This window comes from Amphibalanus amphitrite, unplaced genomic scaffold (assembly GCF_019059575.1).
Source record: "Amphibalanus amphitrite isolate SeventyFive unplaced genomic scaffold, NRLGWU_Aamphi_draft 000083F_arrow, whole genome shotgun sequence".
Classification (NCBI taxonomy): domain Eukaryota; kingdom Metazoa; phylum Arthropoda; class Thecostraca; order Balanomorpha; family Balanidae; genus Amphibalanus; species Amphibalanus amphitrite.
The window spans coordinates 344,705-361,667 of record NW_024881579.1 but is presented as its reverse complement, the minus strand read 5'-3'; the positions used below and the strand labels follow the sequence as shown (position 1 = coordinate 361,667).

At 44.7% G+C, this 16,963-nt stretch overlaps 1 protein-coding gene and 1 long non-coding RNA gene across 2 annotated transcripts; one reads left to right on the top strand and one right to left on the bottom strand.

The window, feature by feature from the left end:
* Nucleotides 1-1,908: 1,908 nt before the first annotated feature.
* LOC122379720 lies at nt 1,909-16,762 on the bottom strand. Its single transcript, XM_043362125.1, has 4 exons — nt 16,664-16,762; nt 12,385-12,501; nt 4,643-4,772; nt 1,909-2,149 (listed from the first exon to the last, which is right to left on the bottom strand). The coding sequence occupies exons 1-4, from the start codon at nt 16,760-16,762 to the stop codon at nt 2,142-2,144; spliced, it is 354 nt and encodes a 117-aa protein (XP_043218060.1). The 3' UTR covers nt 1,909-2,141.
* Nucleotides 7,204-9,148, top strand: LOC122379734. The gene is made up of 3 exons (XR_006256224.1): nt 7,204-7,335; nt 7,686-7,817; nt 9,066-9,148. It is a non-coding gene; the product is annotated as an uncharacterized LOC122379734 (long non-coding RNA).
* Nucleotides 16,763-16,963: the final 201 nt, after the last annotated feature.

Genomic DNA, 16,963 nt, shown 5'->3' with positions numbered 1-16,963 from the left:
GTTTGATTTTTTCGGAAAATTTGACCTTTGACCGGTCATAAGTAGGTCAAATGTTGACCTAGGACCAAAAAATATACCACCAATCGCGAGATCTCGTTGAGAGCAATCCGTTGGTTTTTTCTGCTAAGCTCTACGACCTTCCGTTTCGAAACGCCAGGGGGGGTCGTAATAACCCCCCCCCCTGGTCGTTCGTGTTATGAGAAATGGCCTGGTCGTGCGAGGGTTAATGTTTTCTGCATGAGAAAGTTTATAGAGCTGTAGCAAAAGCGATCCAGGAAGTTCCCGTTTCAAGGACTGAGAGGTTATAAAATAAATTGACGATGGAATGAAGGCGACGAACATTCAATCTTGTGGGTTGGGGACTGGGGTACGAGCCTATAGCGATGGATCAAACCAAGTATATGGTTCCGGACTTCCGACATTGTTCTCGAAATTGCTTGTGCATATTTTCTATTTATTTTATTTGGGCGTCTCTACACTGAAAAAAAAAACTTACTCCCCATTTTCTAATTTTAGAATGCCAAAAAGCACTCCTGCAATCGAATAATTTTATGACCTGGCATAAGCGCCTAAAATGGGGAGTTTTGGGGAATAAAACTAGCATATAGAATATATTTAGTATCCGAACGCTTATATTATTCGCGCTAGGGAGTAATTTTATGACGGAGGATAAAAGTATGCTATCTTTGGATAAAATTACACCAGATGATAATTTTCGTAAGTGGTTAAGCGTTCTGAGGAATATCATCATGAGAAGTATGCGCATCTGGCTGACCTTATCCTCACTTCTGTATGGAAATATGAAATTGCCAAAATAAATTACTGTATTAAAAATCGAGATATTTCGAGCACAGCTCTTCGTCGGTCGATTGTAATTATTTACACACATATTTGATTACACACATATAGATTGTGTGCCTGTTATGTGTGTAAATAATTACAATCGACCGACGAAGAGCTGTGCTCGAAATATCTCGATTTTTAATACAGTAATTTATTTTGGCAATTTCATATTTCCATACAGAAGTGAGGATAAGGTCAGCCAGATGCGCATACTTCTCAGATGATAATTTTATTAACTTAATACTAAAATTACTCCCATTCGGGGAATAATATTGCCATGCCAAAAAGCACTCCTTTTTTCGATAATTTTACCCCGGAGTAACTCCCCGGTAAAATCAAGTCCCGGTGTAAAAGTACCACCCCTGATAATGCGGGGTGATGTGATAATATTATGACCAAGTGTAAAATAAGGAATGCATTTAAACAATGTATTGAAACACCAACAATTGATTAACGAATGGTACCTGAGCATCAGCAGGTACATCTTAATTTGGACGCACTTCAGTGATGGCGCATTGCGGCCGACAGGGACGTAATTTTGCTTCCTAGTTGAGAAGCGGCGTCTCAACTGGGAGGCAAAACTTCGTCTCTGCCGGCCGCTGCGAAATCACTGGAAGGACGTTCAAGGTCACAACTCACAAGGGCGTTATGGTTAACACTGAGGCTAACGAATAACATCTTCGCACAGAACCACCGCCACGGATGGCAGATAAAACGAGCGTGTATGGTTAACACTGAGGCTAACGAATAACATCTGCGCACAGAACCACCGCCACGGATGGCATATAACACGAGCGTGATCTGGGCTATGAAAGACGTACTGAGACTCATTGGCGTACTGAGACCGCCGCAGCTGAATTAGTCATAATACAGAGGCTCCAGCAGTGTGAGCCACACGTTGCGAGTCACTTGAGCCACAGGTGAGCCGCAAATCACGAGTCACTTGAACCACAGGTGAGCCACAGGTCGCCAGTCATTCGAAGTGGGCATCTCCGATGCTGGTTCTACACTACCTGGGTAACCTCCCACACCTTCTGTGATAAGCCAGATAGGTTTACATCGAATCCCACACTCCGGTAAAGAATCTCGAACAGGGCCCTGCAGGGCCCCGTGAACTTTGTGTAGAAGACAGCGTGGGCGGCCGTCATTAGGGCCACGGTCTCCAACCTGGTGGCCGGCAGTTGGCAGACCACCACACCGTCCACCGATAGTTCCTCACCTGCCTGACGAACCTCGTTTCTCGGATCCGCCAAGGTGCCAATGGTTGTTCCACAACCATAGGCAAGTAGAGCTAGCAGCTAGTCGTCTGCCGTGAAAAAGAATATTGCAGTCAGTTGGCATCAATGCATATCGTACAAATAAACGTAAAGGAAACCTAGGAGAGAAACAACGAACCGCGTGCGTACAGTAGCTGGCTATGCCATCTACAGTATCTGGAGACGATTCTTCGCTTCTTCCTGATTTATTTTCACTCTCAAAATCGTAGTACGATGCGTAGTACGTTTGCGTAGTACGATACACTCTTACAACTAAACGCGGTGCATAATTACAAAATAATTATACGTCGTTAAAATATTTCAGTGAAATAAGAAATTAGTACCCGATGTTCCGCTGTCATGGTTAAGTATGGAGTGCAAGTATATAAGGTATCAAACATGCATGTAACTGTGGTATATTTGGAGACAATGAAGACAACCATGAATGGAGACAACCTGAATGGAGACAACCATGACTTTTCAATATCACTAGAGTTAAACAACACTTTTTGACTAATAGCAAAACCAACGACGATTGGCTGTCCAAAGGTGAGGTACAACATGTTGTCCCGCCCGTCGTTAAAGTGCCACCTTTTTACGGTTTTCGGTTTAAAATGGTTTTCAGTAGACCTGACCCACCTATGACCTACCCTGAAGTCCGTTTCCCGAAATTCGTCCTAGTTTTCGAGATATCCGCATTCGAACTTCACATTGATGCCATCACAAAAAGTGTGGGAGATGGGATTTTAACATGGTAATGTTACATTCCCATATTCCACACATTTGTGATGGCTTTAATCTGAAGTCCAATTGCGGATATCTTGAAAACTAGGCCGAATTTCGGGAAACAGACTTCAGGGTAGGTCATAGGTGGGTTAGGTCTAGTGAAAACCGTTGTGTGTAAAAAACGTGACAGTCTTCCTTTAACCCGCGACCGCCTGGGGGGGTCGGATCCGACCCCCCCCCCTCCGTTTTTCTTGAATAACTCATGAACCGCTTGCGCCATCAACTTGAAACTTCGCATACCTTCTCTTCCATCAATTTGACGTCTCCTGTGCAATTTTTAAGAAAAAATTTTCAAAAAATTCTGAGATATATCGATTTTAGTGATGTAACTACATGGCGTTTTCAGTCAAAAAATGGTAAATGTTTAAAAAATCGCCAAAAATCGAGGTTTTAAGCAAATTGCAAATTAAGGACATGAAAAGACGCAGCTCAACGAGTTCTTTAAAATGGCTATCTCGGATTTTCCATAAAATGCGTTTTTCACCCCTAAAAATTCAAAAAACTATATTTTTTGGAAAACAGCTAATAAAATCCAAAATTTTGAGAATTTCCAAAAAACCGGAATATATGTTATAGAGCTCTATTAGAACATTAGGTGTCCCAAATTTCAACTTTCTATCTTGATTTTTGACCCCCAAATTGTAAAAAATAGCTCCAACATGCATAGGGCATGGTGACGTCATAAGCATTTTCGCGAATTAGAGGCACTTCTGAACATCGCATGTGAAAACAAATGGCACCACTAGATTCCTGGGACAATGCTGGTCTAGAAAAGTGCATTTTTATGTCAAAAATAAAAAGTTGAAAAATTGACTTTTTTTCTTAGCCCTCGTTTAGTTATGTATGGTATAAACGATTTTTTATGCTTTCAATGCACACTTATCACCAGCACAGTGACTTGGGGTCACATATAACCATTACCATCGGATTTGGCGTGAAAAATAAGCCATAAAACATGTGTCGCACGCCCATGTAGCAGAAAGTGAAAACCGTGACCTTTCGTGACCTGACCTGACCTTGACCCGTACTTAGTATGACCCCTATACGCACATGGTACCTTCACTAGGTCTTTGAGGTCATTTGTGGTGAGTTTCGAGGAGCAGCTATCGATTCCGCTGTCCGTAAGCCTAATCATGCAAAACCCCTGAATTTGACCTTTGACCTGACCTTGACCCGAAAGTTGACCTCAATCTTAAAATCTTAAGAGTGCTTTGGGAAGGTCTCGTAGAGACCTTTCGAACGCCGCCTCGCGGGGCTCGATACGACCATTGGTTCTCGAGATAACAGGGGGGGGGGGTCGGATCCGACCCCCCCAGGCTGATGTGGGTACGGAAATAGCCCAGGCGGTGCCGGGTTAAGCCAAAAAAAAAAAATCATCAAGAAAATAAACAGTTGTCCTGCCCTCTGCTATTAATGTATTACGCCATTGGGATATGTGAAACGTCATTTCTCCATCGTGCAGGAAGAAGCATGCGTGGGAAATACCTTCCTACACTTGGTCTTGGCTAATGTTTTGGCCTGACCTCGTATTTATCGAAAATACCTCGGGCCTAACTTTACATTCGCTAAAAAAAAAAAAAATCAGTCAGATCTAAACATTATTCCAGCCCTGGCCAGGAATATATTGTCTACGATGATCGGCTCGAGCCCAGTTATATAGAAGAAGAGTATCCCCCCCCCCCCCCGGCACGATTGTTGCTAGCGAAACACCTCATCCGAAAAGGTGTGCTTGTGCCTTGTGCCCGTTCAAAACTCACCGTCTTTGTCGGCCGGCTCCACGTTTATCATCGTCTGGGCATACTTCTTCGCGGTATGTCCGATTTTGTGCAGGACATGCTCCTTCACGTCCTCCTCGAGCCCCATGATCATTCCCAAGTCAGTCCACACCTGGAAACATCGCAAAATCACATTAATGTATGGAATTAACATCAAGCAACATCAAGTGAACATTATATCATTGTGGAAGGTCAGGTCAGGTAAGTTACTCCAGCTCACAAAAAGTTTGAAAGCGCGCCACGTCAAGTGTCAACCTCTGGTGATCTTTTACCTGATAAAAATGACTGGAATGCTTTCGTCATGGTTTGTGACAAGATTCCCAACTCCGCCTTGAGCGTTTCGTTACGGTTACGTTGCTTAGGACCCGCCAAGTTAGATGGGAGGGGGGGGGGGTGACTTCCCAGCAGGCGGTAGAAAAACCAGAGGGAGTGGGTTAACCCTCGCCGGACCTATTGGTTTTCTACATACGCGCCGGCCGAGGGGGGGGGGGGCGGGTACGACCCCCCCCTCGCCGTTTCGCCCCTGGTGGAGCTAGCGCGTCGCGGAAAAAACGAGCGTGTGCGCCGTTACGAGACGCAGAGATTGGTACCCGATTTTAAGGTCCTAGGTCAACCGGTGACCTCTGAGGTCAGGTCAAGTGCCCCAAGGTACGGTTCAGTTTTTGGTGAATAACTTCGCAAAAAACGGCCGCAGAGCGCCGATTTTGGCAGCATCGTGTTCGTCTCGCTCAGGCGCGTCGAATGATATACTTTTTGTCCGGGTCAGGTCAACTTGGGGTGTTGACCTCAGGTCAAGGTCAGGTCAGCACCCCCAGGTCACGAAGTTGGTCGAAAGGGGTCATGTCGCATATCATTCGATTCGGCAGGTCTTCCTGAGTCCATTGGTGGCTTTCCCGGCTCGCTAGCTCAATTTGATCAAGAGTTATTGACGAAAAACTAATATGACCTTGATGACGTCATAAATGACGTCACGCAAGGTCAACATTGCAAAAGTGACGCATCTAACCTTGCAAGGAGTGCATAAAATCACGATTCTGTGTGCTTGAGATAGTTGGAGATCGTTCCCGGCGCCAGAATAGCAGTTTGAATTTTTCCCCATTGACTTATAATGGTGAGGTCACGAAAATGACCTGACCTCATATGACCTTTAGGAAAAATCCGAGATATACAAGTTGTGAGACTCATGATGGATACTAGATCCTGCAAGTTTCATTTCCCTGTGACATCTCCTCTGGCAGTGAGGGCGTTGCGAAGTTGCGACATCTGAAGACCGTGCAGAGGTTCACTTATGACGTCATAGGTCAGTGACCTGACCTGACCCAAAAATGCGGTTGGTGTCAAAAGATGCGGCTTGGATCAACGGTCAGGTATGCCAAGTTTCAGCTCTCTATCGCCGGCGTGTTCGGAGCTATCGCGAAAAAAACCCTATGGGGGGGGGCGGCACCCGCCCCCCCCCCCCTCGGCCGGCGAGGGTTAAAAATTATGCTAATTTTCCAGATGTTTTCCTATCCAATGTTGTTCCCTGATAGCGCGGATATAAAATGGTGCCACTAATTATATAGTTAGTTCAGTTAAACCATCCCCCGTTAACGAGTTTCAAAATTCCTTTACCGTTACATCACGCTGCCGCGCTGGCGGGAAAAAGTTCCCACGCATTCATAATACATAGGAAGATGGTGATCATCTGGGTCAACTGGCGAGCTTATAATTGGGAAGTTTATAAAAAAACACGTTTACATGAATGTTTGAAGCCCCGTTTCTCGATAATCCACCCTTAAAAGGCACAGATGTCAAATGTGATATTTTAATTACACCACGCTTACGCATAGCCACTGTGACGTCACCGTGGCGGTCAAATTTTCCTACTGAACTACCCTGTTAGTAAAGGAATCTCGAGTTCAATCACACATTACATTAGACAAGACTTTTAAATACCGAATAAAGCAACACTTACGGCAGCTTCGCTGTACATATCCGGGAATATCTCCTTCATCTCCTCGCCAGTCTTCCGGTTTCGGTTGCACTGAAAGAAAAGTACACCTTGGTAATTTGAATTTGATTATTATACACCGCCATTACACCGAAATCAAGAATATTTATACCCTTGTTCGACATATATGGAGAATAAAATAATGCTTCGGTGCGAATGTACTCTATCACGAGCGTATTCTTGGGGTTTAATTCAATCCAGTTTAACACTCATGGTGCAATTCTAACTTTTGAGATATTTACCCCTCTAATTGATGGATGGTAAAATTACTACTATAGTGTATTTTCTTCAAGTGGGATAAGAATACCCATCTGATAGCATAAATTTGCACTCTGATTTGTCAGCTGATAATTCAACCCTCATCATGGTGTAAATATGCATCCTTGGTAAAGTGTGTTTCGATGAGGATGGTGTTATTTTATGACAAGGATTTAAAATACCCTAAACATAATAGTTCTGCACCCACATGCTCATTATTTTACGATAGCGTCCACGTGCGGCTCGCGAGCCTTCCGTTTCCGCCATTTTCATTTTTGTATCTGCTCCGGACCGGAGCCACGGAGACTTCTGGCGCTTGCAAGTGATCTTCTGGCGGTTGAAACAGTGAGATAGGTGCGAGTGTGCTGGTGCGTTCGGTGTGGTGATGACTGACTAGTGCTGGACCCATTTCCGAATAACTTTGAGGGTAAGTTGACTTGATAATGTTTCGATGTAGCAGTTGATGAAATTGATTTGCTGCTGTCTGTATGCACGTCACTCACTTAGCTGTTTGTGTCAATACGTGGCATTCTGATTAGTGATTCCAGAAGCTCGAATTGACCCTCTCAGTTTGTTCTCAAGGGCAAATTGAGAAATCAGTTTAAGTACCTATAGTACCTACTGAGGTTGTTAACTGTAACTTCATCAAATGTTCAATGTGTCGATTGATCAATATATGTTTAGGTATGTTTAGTAATTCTATTTCTCTACGTTTTACAAAAGTACTAGAATCTTGGCCTGAAAAAGTTGCTAATTTATTTTGTGTACTACTTTCAGGTTTGGGGTGACCTGGCTCTCGTCGTGGGTCACGCCGGCGAGAATGGCATTAGGACAAAGTCACCTCAATGACGCGACAGGCGTGCTACACCGCACAACTCCTGCCTCCGGAGGGCGCCACACCCGTTGAAGGTGAGTTTTAAACTACCATTAATGATGACTGACGACAATTGTCCGTCTGTCTGTCTGTCCGTCTGTCCGTCTGTCCGTCTGTCCGTCTGTCCGTCCGTCCGTCTGTCCGTCCGTCCGTCCGTCCGTCCGTCCGTCCGTCTCGCCTGTCTCATCCATGGGCTCCGCCACCGGGGGAGGGGGAGGGACGAGGGACGTGTCCCCCCCCCCCAATATTTTACATTTGTCTGTTTCGTCTGTCTCGTCTGTCGGTCCGTCCGTCCATGACATACAATATCGTTCTGTAATTAAATGTTACAGTGCTTACTAGTTATATCTTTCAGTTTTCACGGACAGACATACAATATCGTTCTTTGCCTTATGATTACAGTGCTTAACCCGCGCACCGACGGGGGAGCCCCCCCCCTCAGGTTTTGTCAGATAGCATAAAAAGGCGGCGCATAGCGCCGCCAGATTTGGCACGACTGTTGATACATCCATTTCGCACACACTCTGGAAATTTTTAGCTCATATCTTAAAAAAGTCAAGCCACCAGGCCACGTTAAGTGACCTCACCTCGAAACACAATCTTCGAAGTTTGCTATCTCGTTGTTGAAAGCAGATCTTGAAACTCACAGAAATAATTTTGGTGATGAGCACCTACAACTCGTATATCTCAGAATTGCATATCGATGACCTACGAATAGGTCATTTTTTACCTGCCCATTATAAGTCAATGGAATAAATTTCAAGTCATTCTTATTTCCATCAGATTCCTTTTTTATACGACTTTTTATCTCTTCTGTTCATGAGCTACGGAGTCGTTTGTTGAATGATGTCGGTCTTTTTACGGTTACTCGCATAATTTGACCTTCGATAACCTCTAATGACGTCATTTTGAACCCTAGCGAAAAATGACCGAAATACTTTTTCATAGACCTTCTTACGAGCTTTCGAATGTCGTTTGCCACTTCTCGCGAAGTTACTTAGTTCTTGAGATCTTTGGGGGGCGGTCATCCACCCTCTCGTCGCTTCTAAGTTGGCTCAGAACCCCTTCGGTGCGCGGGTTAATAGATTCATCTGTCAATTTTTAAGGATCGACATTCAAAATTGCTATTTTCTTAAAGATTACAGTGCTTAATATCTCTTTACAGCCTTCAATTTACATGGATGGGCGGATGGACGGACGGATGGACGGCCTGACATACAAAGTCGTTCTTAACTTAAAGATTGCAGTGGTTAATAGTTCTTTTTATCTTTCAATCTTGGTAGATGACGACCTGGCGGCCACCTTGGTGATCGGTGGCGGCACGACGATTTCGGAGCTGCAGGATGGGCGCAACTCTGTGTCCGTTAGTCACCCAGAAACCCAGTGCCTGGAGTGGTCAGCTATGTGAAATATCGTCTCCCAAACAGTGAGATGAAGATGCTGGCTGCCTTCGCTGCGGCGCACGCTGTGCTATATTTGCCTTTTAGAGGGCCCAGCATGATCCTTTTTGAGGTCATATATGCACGGGTTATGAAGTTCGCGATTCCTCTCAGTGCGGCCGAGAATGCCATCCTTCGTATAATCCACTGTTGCCGATTCAGAGGCACCAGTGGCAGTGGTCGGGTGACCGAGCAGGGCCCTGTTTCACGGCACGGCACTACTGTGCGCTACTAGTATCGCGGTATTGAGTTTCCATAGAAACATCTACAAACTTGGACGCCCCAACATTGAGAGCGTTCGAGTATGTGGATGTTTCCAATAGGAACTCAGCACCGCGATACACGTAACGCACTGTAGTGTCGTGCCGTGAAACATCTTCAGTACCTATAGGCACTGAAGATGATGTGAGTTGAGAAGGCCTCAGTCAGTTTTTTTTTTAACGGAGTTTTTGTTGTCAGTGCTTTCCTAGTTCGTACACCGGACCTGTGCTTTGATTTCAGAGACCGTACGTTTGGTGTCGATACTCGTTACACGAAGAAATGCTCAGTTGTTTTTAAAGTACATGATGAAACGTGACTTAGTGACCTGATGAACTGTGCTGTGAATAAAATGTGATTTGTGCAGCTTGTGATATCCTCAGGGAAGTCAGTGTTGGGAGGAACCAATCTGTAGCAACCTGTGATCTGTCGTTTCAAGTTATTTTAAATAAACAACACGTTGGAGAGATGCACCATAGTTGACTTTATCGAAAGTGCTCAGAAGACGACAGTAGATACAATCACGCTGGGGGATAGTTATGGCTGGCGATGTATATTTACCCAGTCGTATTTTTACTCCCTCTGGAAAAGAACATACAACTATTATCGTTTACTTTTGTTTTGTATGCGGATTATAACGTGAGCTATTTTTACATCTTGACTTAAATTTTACACATTCAGCTTCGCAGCCCGCTGGTATTTCTACACCATGTCGCAAGGCGTAGAAATTGTTTTGGCTTAAATTGCACTGTGGCGTAAAATTATTATCGTAAATTACATGCTTAATTCTTCCTAACGCCCCTTTACACCCTTTACCTAGGGGTGTAAAATGAATTGATTTGGGGTGGAGATTTGTGTACCGTACTTTTATTCCGCAACGGGTGTAGTTCTAAGCTTACGAGGATATATTACTTACTACCGGGTGGCAGAATTAATCTCCAATTGTCCATGCAAACATCTTTTACTCTGGCATAAAATGAAGTTAAAAGGGGTGGAGATTTGTGTACCGTAATAATATTCCAATTTCAGGTGTAGTTTTTCTTTCAGTGTGCTCGTGAGGCATATCCGCCGAACCTCGAAGGAATCTTTGAGAACAGATGTCTTGTGAGTGACATCGGCGTGCTTTAGCTTGCCACTGAACTTGGCGGTTTCGGTGCAGATGTCTAGCTTCGACTTCTTCGTTTTGGGAAACATCCCCGGCATCCCCTCTTCAGCTGCCGCACGCTTTTTCACATCGATGCCCCTGGCTCGTCTTTCCGTGTCGATGACGGCGTTGCTCAATGCTCAGTGGCTTTCGACAGTTCTTGAATCTGTTCCGAAGTTTCTGTCGGAAGCTGTTCTTCCGCAGAGTCACCTTTGAGAAAGAAGAGAACCGTTTTTTTTTAATTTCATGGACAGCTTTATCAGGCAGCGAACACTGAACAAGATATAAATACGTTCATTAACCCGCGCCCGGCTGGGGGTCCTGGATTTCCACGCCCTGCTGGGGGGGTGTTTGAACACCCCCCCTTGTAACTCGGCTCCTGAGCCACGTAGCGATACGCGGAAGGCGGCGTTCGAAAGAGCGTCAAAAATAATGACGAAATCACTTCGGTCAATTTTTTGGTCAGGTCAAAGGTCAGGTCACCAGAGGCCATTGAAGGCAAAATTTCGCCGATTTCCAGGTCGAATGTCGAAAATTTCCAAGAAGCCAACGCATAACTCGGGAACCAATAGAGCTACAGCGCCGGGGAAAAGCGCATTCGGTAGCCCTATTAACGCCCTTTCTGAGTAATTCTCTCAGATTTGACCTATCGTCAACGGTTTTGCCTGCAGGGGGCAAAAACTGCAAAAATGGTCGATTTTTTTCGGAAACAGTTTTTCTGCAATAACTTTTGACCCAAGCCTTGTACGAGCTTACTTTTACCAGCATCGTGTTCCTCTCGTCAAGACGCATCGAATGAACTATAACTTGACCTTGAAAGGTCAAGTTGAAAATTTGACCTCAGGTCAAGGTCATGACCTGACCGGAAAGGGTCATGTTGCATATCAGTCGATCCGTATCGTCTAGCTGAACACATCTAAGGCGTTTTCATCGCTCTAGCATGCCTCTATCAAAAGTTATTTGCGAAAAACTGTTAGATACCATTCGTGACCTAAGATGACCTCAGGGCATAAACAAGGGTCACGGACACCATTTTCATGTTCAGTGTGTCTAAACCACTTGTAATTCGGTGTTTGGGAGTGTTTATAATGTCTTTCGTCAAAAAGAGGCGCATTTCAATTTTCTCCCATTGACTTATAATGGGGAGGTCGCAAAATTGACCTGACCTTAGGTCATCGATATCAAAATTCTGAGATATACATTTTGTACATGCTATTGCTCTTAGCAATCGCTGAAAGTTTCAAAGCGATCGGTCACTCGGTGTAGCTATGACAGACATTGGAACTTTTTATGAGGTGAGGTCACTTCAAGTGACCTGGTGACCTGACCTTGAATGACCTAGGTCTGAAATTTTCACAACATATGTAGAATTGATGTATGATAAGGTGTACTAAAAACGGCGGCGCTCCGCGCCGCCGTTTTTGAGATATTCGCGAAAAACCACAAGGGGGGGGGGGTGTTCAAACACCCCCCCCCCCCAGCAGGGCGCGGGTTAAACGCGTTTTCTTCTATCGTGATATTGGGAGGATAGAAACAACAAAAAGTAGATGTCCAGATATGACCGTTTTAACAATTTGTTTTGTTTGTTTGTAACAACAATTTGTCAATTTGTTTTGACAATTTGTCTTCCAGAATTTCATCATCGCGGAAATCTTCGTCCGCAAATCTACGTCAACGCATTTCTTGGATTGTATGGTCATACTACGGATTACTGTTAAGTCATACTAACAAAACACAAAGTATACAGTAATTTCAGCTTACCTTCGAGGACTGGGACGCTTGCTCGGTTCTCTGACAGAAGGCCTTGGTTCTGACGACTTGAGCACAATGGCGGTCGCGAATGGTCACGAACTGAAGAGACGTTCCGAAAATATTATTCTTGGAATAATACTGTGCTGGACGAATAGATTAACCCATTTACGCCCTTCGTTGCGTTTTCGCAACACAAGCAAGCGTCGACGTGATCAAATCTTGAGAAGTGTATAATGGCTTCTCACCGATGAGACAAGTTTCAGCGCGTTTAGCATGGTTGCGCGCATGATGCTACGCAGTTACAAGTCTGTGCGGCTGGTAACTTACCGTCCAGAGCTCCCCGAGGGAAGTCGTAGGTCCCGTCAGTGATGACGTCACGAAAACCAAAATAAATAGATTAAGTGATTAATTATATCGTAATGAATAATGTGTGAACATATTCTGCAGAGTCCCTACAATAGCTAGAATATGCATTTTATTAACAAATTCTGCTGCAAATAGGGTTTGTGACTATTTTCAAATATGACTACAGTCGTGTTGCGGTAACGCAACGTTGGGCACATCGGAAAGACAGGGCTGTTGCGAAAACGCAACGAGGGGCAAATTGGCAGGGCAGCGGAAGCATAGGAACATCAAATAGACTTCACTTGTGATACGTTGTGGGTTCTTTCCTTCTCTCCCCAATTTTCCTCCCTCTCTTCCACGCTCCCCCAACTCTCTCTCCTTCCCTCCCCCCTCCCTCTCTCTCTCTCTCTCTCTCTCTCTCTCTCTCTCTCTCTCTCTCTCTCTCTCTCTCTCTCTCTCTCTCTCTCTCTCTCTCTCTCTCTCTCTCTCTCTCTCTCTCTTCCTCTCGTTTGTAGTCGTGAGGGATGTGTAGGTACATATGTAAAGTGCAAGGTGCATTTGCACGTGAATGTTGCGACGCGTTTCACATTAACTCACTTAAACAGCTATCAAACACTCATTTCTTTTTCTCTCGCAGATTATCGGGCTGTTCACTAAGCAATGGGTTTTCGAGCATCTGAAAATCGCATGGTAGGAAAAGGACCTGCATCAAACGGTCGGCGATGCTAACGGAGCTGAGAGATAGCGAGGTACTTTGAAAATTGGATCTACTTTGTACTAAATAATGGGGACGTAGTCTGGTATCAGACGACAGATAGGCATTGTCATTCTTTGGATACAATCCGCTGGCCCTTACGTAAGAAAAGATCACTCCCAGAGTCGGCAAATGTGGGATATGCCCCCTCGGGGGGATGGCAACAGACCCCTTCGGCAGGGGTGATGAGGGCGTCTGGAAAATAATAGTTTATTTTTAGAATTCATGGTTTGCACGGATTGATAAGGTGGTTGATGTGAAGCATTGCTTGTTTGTTTACTGAGGGTAGGCCTTTTGTCTAATTAGACCATTTTAGAGCTTGAAGCATTATTGGAATTACGGAAAACATTGGTCTGAGCGGGCATGGTGAATCGTCGAGGCTGAGCCCATCCATCCAGGCACCCATGAACCAGCCCCCTCCCCCCCCTTCCCAAGCACTTTCTGTATCCGGCTACAGACCTGTGCTCCTATGTGAGCTGCTTGAATGCGATATAGTTAGTTGCCCGTCCAGCTCGAAACAGGGGTTGAGGCATGAAGGAGAAGGATTCTACTATCCTGAAGATGGAAAGGACGGATTGACGGAACACTTGGAAACTGTGAACTGCGTCGAATCACCAGTCTGCCCTGGCATTGTCTCGAGAAAGAGGTTACAAGTGTGAAGGTCGCTGAGAGTGGGACAATGAAAATTTTGGATTAGGTGTAAAAGTGATAAATGGGTCCTGGGAGACACTTCAAGCCGAGTTGTTATGACGCGCTACGCCTTACGCGGGTAATTTGTGAAAGCCGGATAGGTTCATTTTTTGCTAAGAGTGGGCACGACTACCCTGCATTTGAATTTGTCTTTACTCCTAGGAGGGTGGTTAACAGTGGTATTGCGGATAGGCGCTTAGGCGAGGCACTGGTTTACTCCCAATCCTCGGTTAAATTGTTTTCAGTTTGGGGTTCTCATATGAGAGGGTAATGGGCTAATGGCTCTGTCTAACTTCCAAAAAGAAAGCACCGCCCAGGGTACGTGCCTACCACTAGGTACTTTAAATGGACAATTGTTGTTGATAATGACTGTTTGTTGCCATCTACCCGTTCGCGAACCCTTAACTTATGCTCCCTTATTGAGGCTCTTAGACGGGTAATAAAGCATGAGGGATGTCGGTTCCGCATTCTCAAGCAATATTTTTCAACAGTTGGTGAAAGATGTGTTAAAACAAACTAGCATATACGGCGGTTTAGTGTACTTTATGTCCGTCTGATGTGCCCGTCGTTGCGTTTTCGCAACGCTGATGGCGCCCGGTGTGCCCTTCGTTGCGATTTCGCAACGCACGTTTTTTACGTTTTTCTCGAAAAACTTTTGCTGCCGGCAAAAATTATTTTCGATTCCATGCAAGGCCCTGGTAGAAGCGTAACATATCTTGATTTCATCGATTTTCATGATGGTCAATATTCCTGGGCATAAATGGGTTAATCACTTTTAGATTAGTTATGTCACGACGGAATAGGATTATCAAGAAAGTGATACAGTATTGCTTGAAATACGCTCCCGAATACTCCCGAAGAATAATGTTAGTAATGCTACCACATAATATTACTCCATGGTTATAAAATTATTGTCCGGACATGATAGTTTTATCACGAAGGAAGTAATTTTTACACCTACATGAGAATAGTTTTATTCTGTCGCGTCAATTTATCAGCCGTAATGGAGTATAAAAATTACCCTAATTACTCCACAGCGGTTTATTTTTATGCAGTTTTGATAAAAGTACTCTAGCTGTCAATTTTATTACCATCTAATGGGAGTTCAGCACAAATATATTCCAAGGACCTTGTTTATCACTGTGAACTAAGCTAAAATTACCCCATGCCTCTTTGAGACTGATATAAGTTTATAACCCGAAAGAATAAAAAGGACACGTGATAAAATTAGAAGATAAAATTACCACTTGCTAAAACACAAAAGAGATTATTATAGTACCAGGTTTAAGAATAACTTTCAAAAACGCCCTTAATGCAATGCAGAGAGTAAGAATACGCTACAAAACACAATCATTATATGCCATTGGTGCGTGATTATTCGCCAAACTGGAGTGGAAAAACTCCAAAAATAACTCTCTAGGTGTAAGTTTTTTTCAGTGTACAACAACCCATCGCTACCTTATTTGCAGATGGGCGCATTCTGTTCAGAGCTCATCCTCGCCCTTATTTCAATCCTCTTTTCTCTTCTCATCCTCTATAGCACCTGCGTGAATCAACTTACTCACAATGGCGCAGTTAGTGGCAGTTAGTTTGGGATCGGATGGGTCCGGGAATCGAACCCGGATCCTCCCGAGCTCGAAATGGCGCCTTACCAACTACGCATCCAGGGTGAGCGCATAGGTCAACCAACGCGGACACAAACACTTTGGAAATGGGCTGGAGTTTTTTTTTCGATTAACGCAAGTTTTCACGCTATCGGTTCTTAAAAAAAAATATTGAATCCTGCCTATTTCTATTTGATTTTAGCAGCTGGTCTCGGCGGCTGCTGACCGGTATAACGGGAGACCTTGGCGTTGTCGCCGAGGCCATTCGCCTCCCAGGCAGCCGGTGGTTCAATCTGGTTTTATCCTGTTGTCACATAGTTACAAGGATGCTGCTCGTCTGTTATCATGGTTACATAACGTATTATTATTATCCGTGCATAGGTGAATAGGTTATTCGTGCATAAGACATTACAATTGTAGCGTGGAAGTTAACGTAGAAATTAAAGCTACAAAAAGGGATTGCCAAAAATATTGAAATAAAGGAGGTATGTTTGTATTATACGGAAATATCTTACAAACAGCTATCGAAAGTTTACCTTATCAGCTTTCGTTTAGATACTACGCACATGTTCGTCGGATAGTTATCCGCAGACGTAGTCCGAAAATCACAACCGCAGATCATCTCGGGTAATATGTAGTACCGTCATCTTTACCAAAGGCAAATACTTATGTCCGAATCACTTTGTTTGGCTGTCTAAGTTGTTGGTAAAACACGAAACACAGTTTGTCTCAGTCCGTGTGTGACAGGTGCGCGTAAGATGCTCACGGCTGGAGGGTTCTAACTTCCATCCCTCCCACTTTATCGCAAGATGCTGCAAAAAGCCGTATTCGGACGAAGGTTAATGCTGATATGTAGGCCAGGGTCGGGCGTGGAATGGATGTCCGGCAGGCCCACGGTCATAGAATACGGCAGGCCGCTGGCCTTCTGCCGACCACGGACCAGGTAAGTGCGGTGGACGACTGGTCCATCGCCGTACCGCCACTCCGGCGCCATCTATAGGGAGCTACGGTTTACTGGCGTCATCTGGATCCACGGCCCGTTCCGCATTTCCAGGCTGAAACCTGTGTTGTTGGAATGTGCCAGGGCTGATAAAAGGTAAAGCATCATTGTTATTAGCTCGTGCCTGAATGGAATCTCAGTGGAATTTCCACGGCTGGAAGATGGAGGGAGGGGGGGGGGGGGGGCATTTCGCCA

What these genes read in the sequence shown, in the direction of transcription:
- LOC122379720 (XM_043362125.1), bottom strand. Translation starts at nt 16,762, where the DNA reads ATGGCGCCGGAGTGGCGGTACGGCGATGGACCAGTCGTCCACCGCACT. An exon ending in GCCTGCCGTATTCTATGACC is followed by an intron (nt 12,502 to 16,663) that starts GTGGGCCTGCCG and finishes TATTATTCCAAG; the next exon opens with AATAATATTTTCGGAACGTC. An exon ending in AAGCGTCCCAGTCCTCGAAG is followed by an intron (nt 4,773 to 12,384) that starts GTAAGCTGAAAT and finishes CGATGTTTCCAG; the next exon opens with GTGTGGACTGACTTGGGAAT.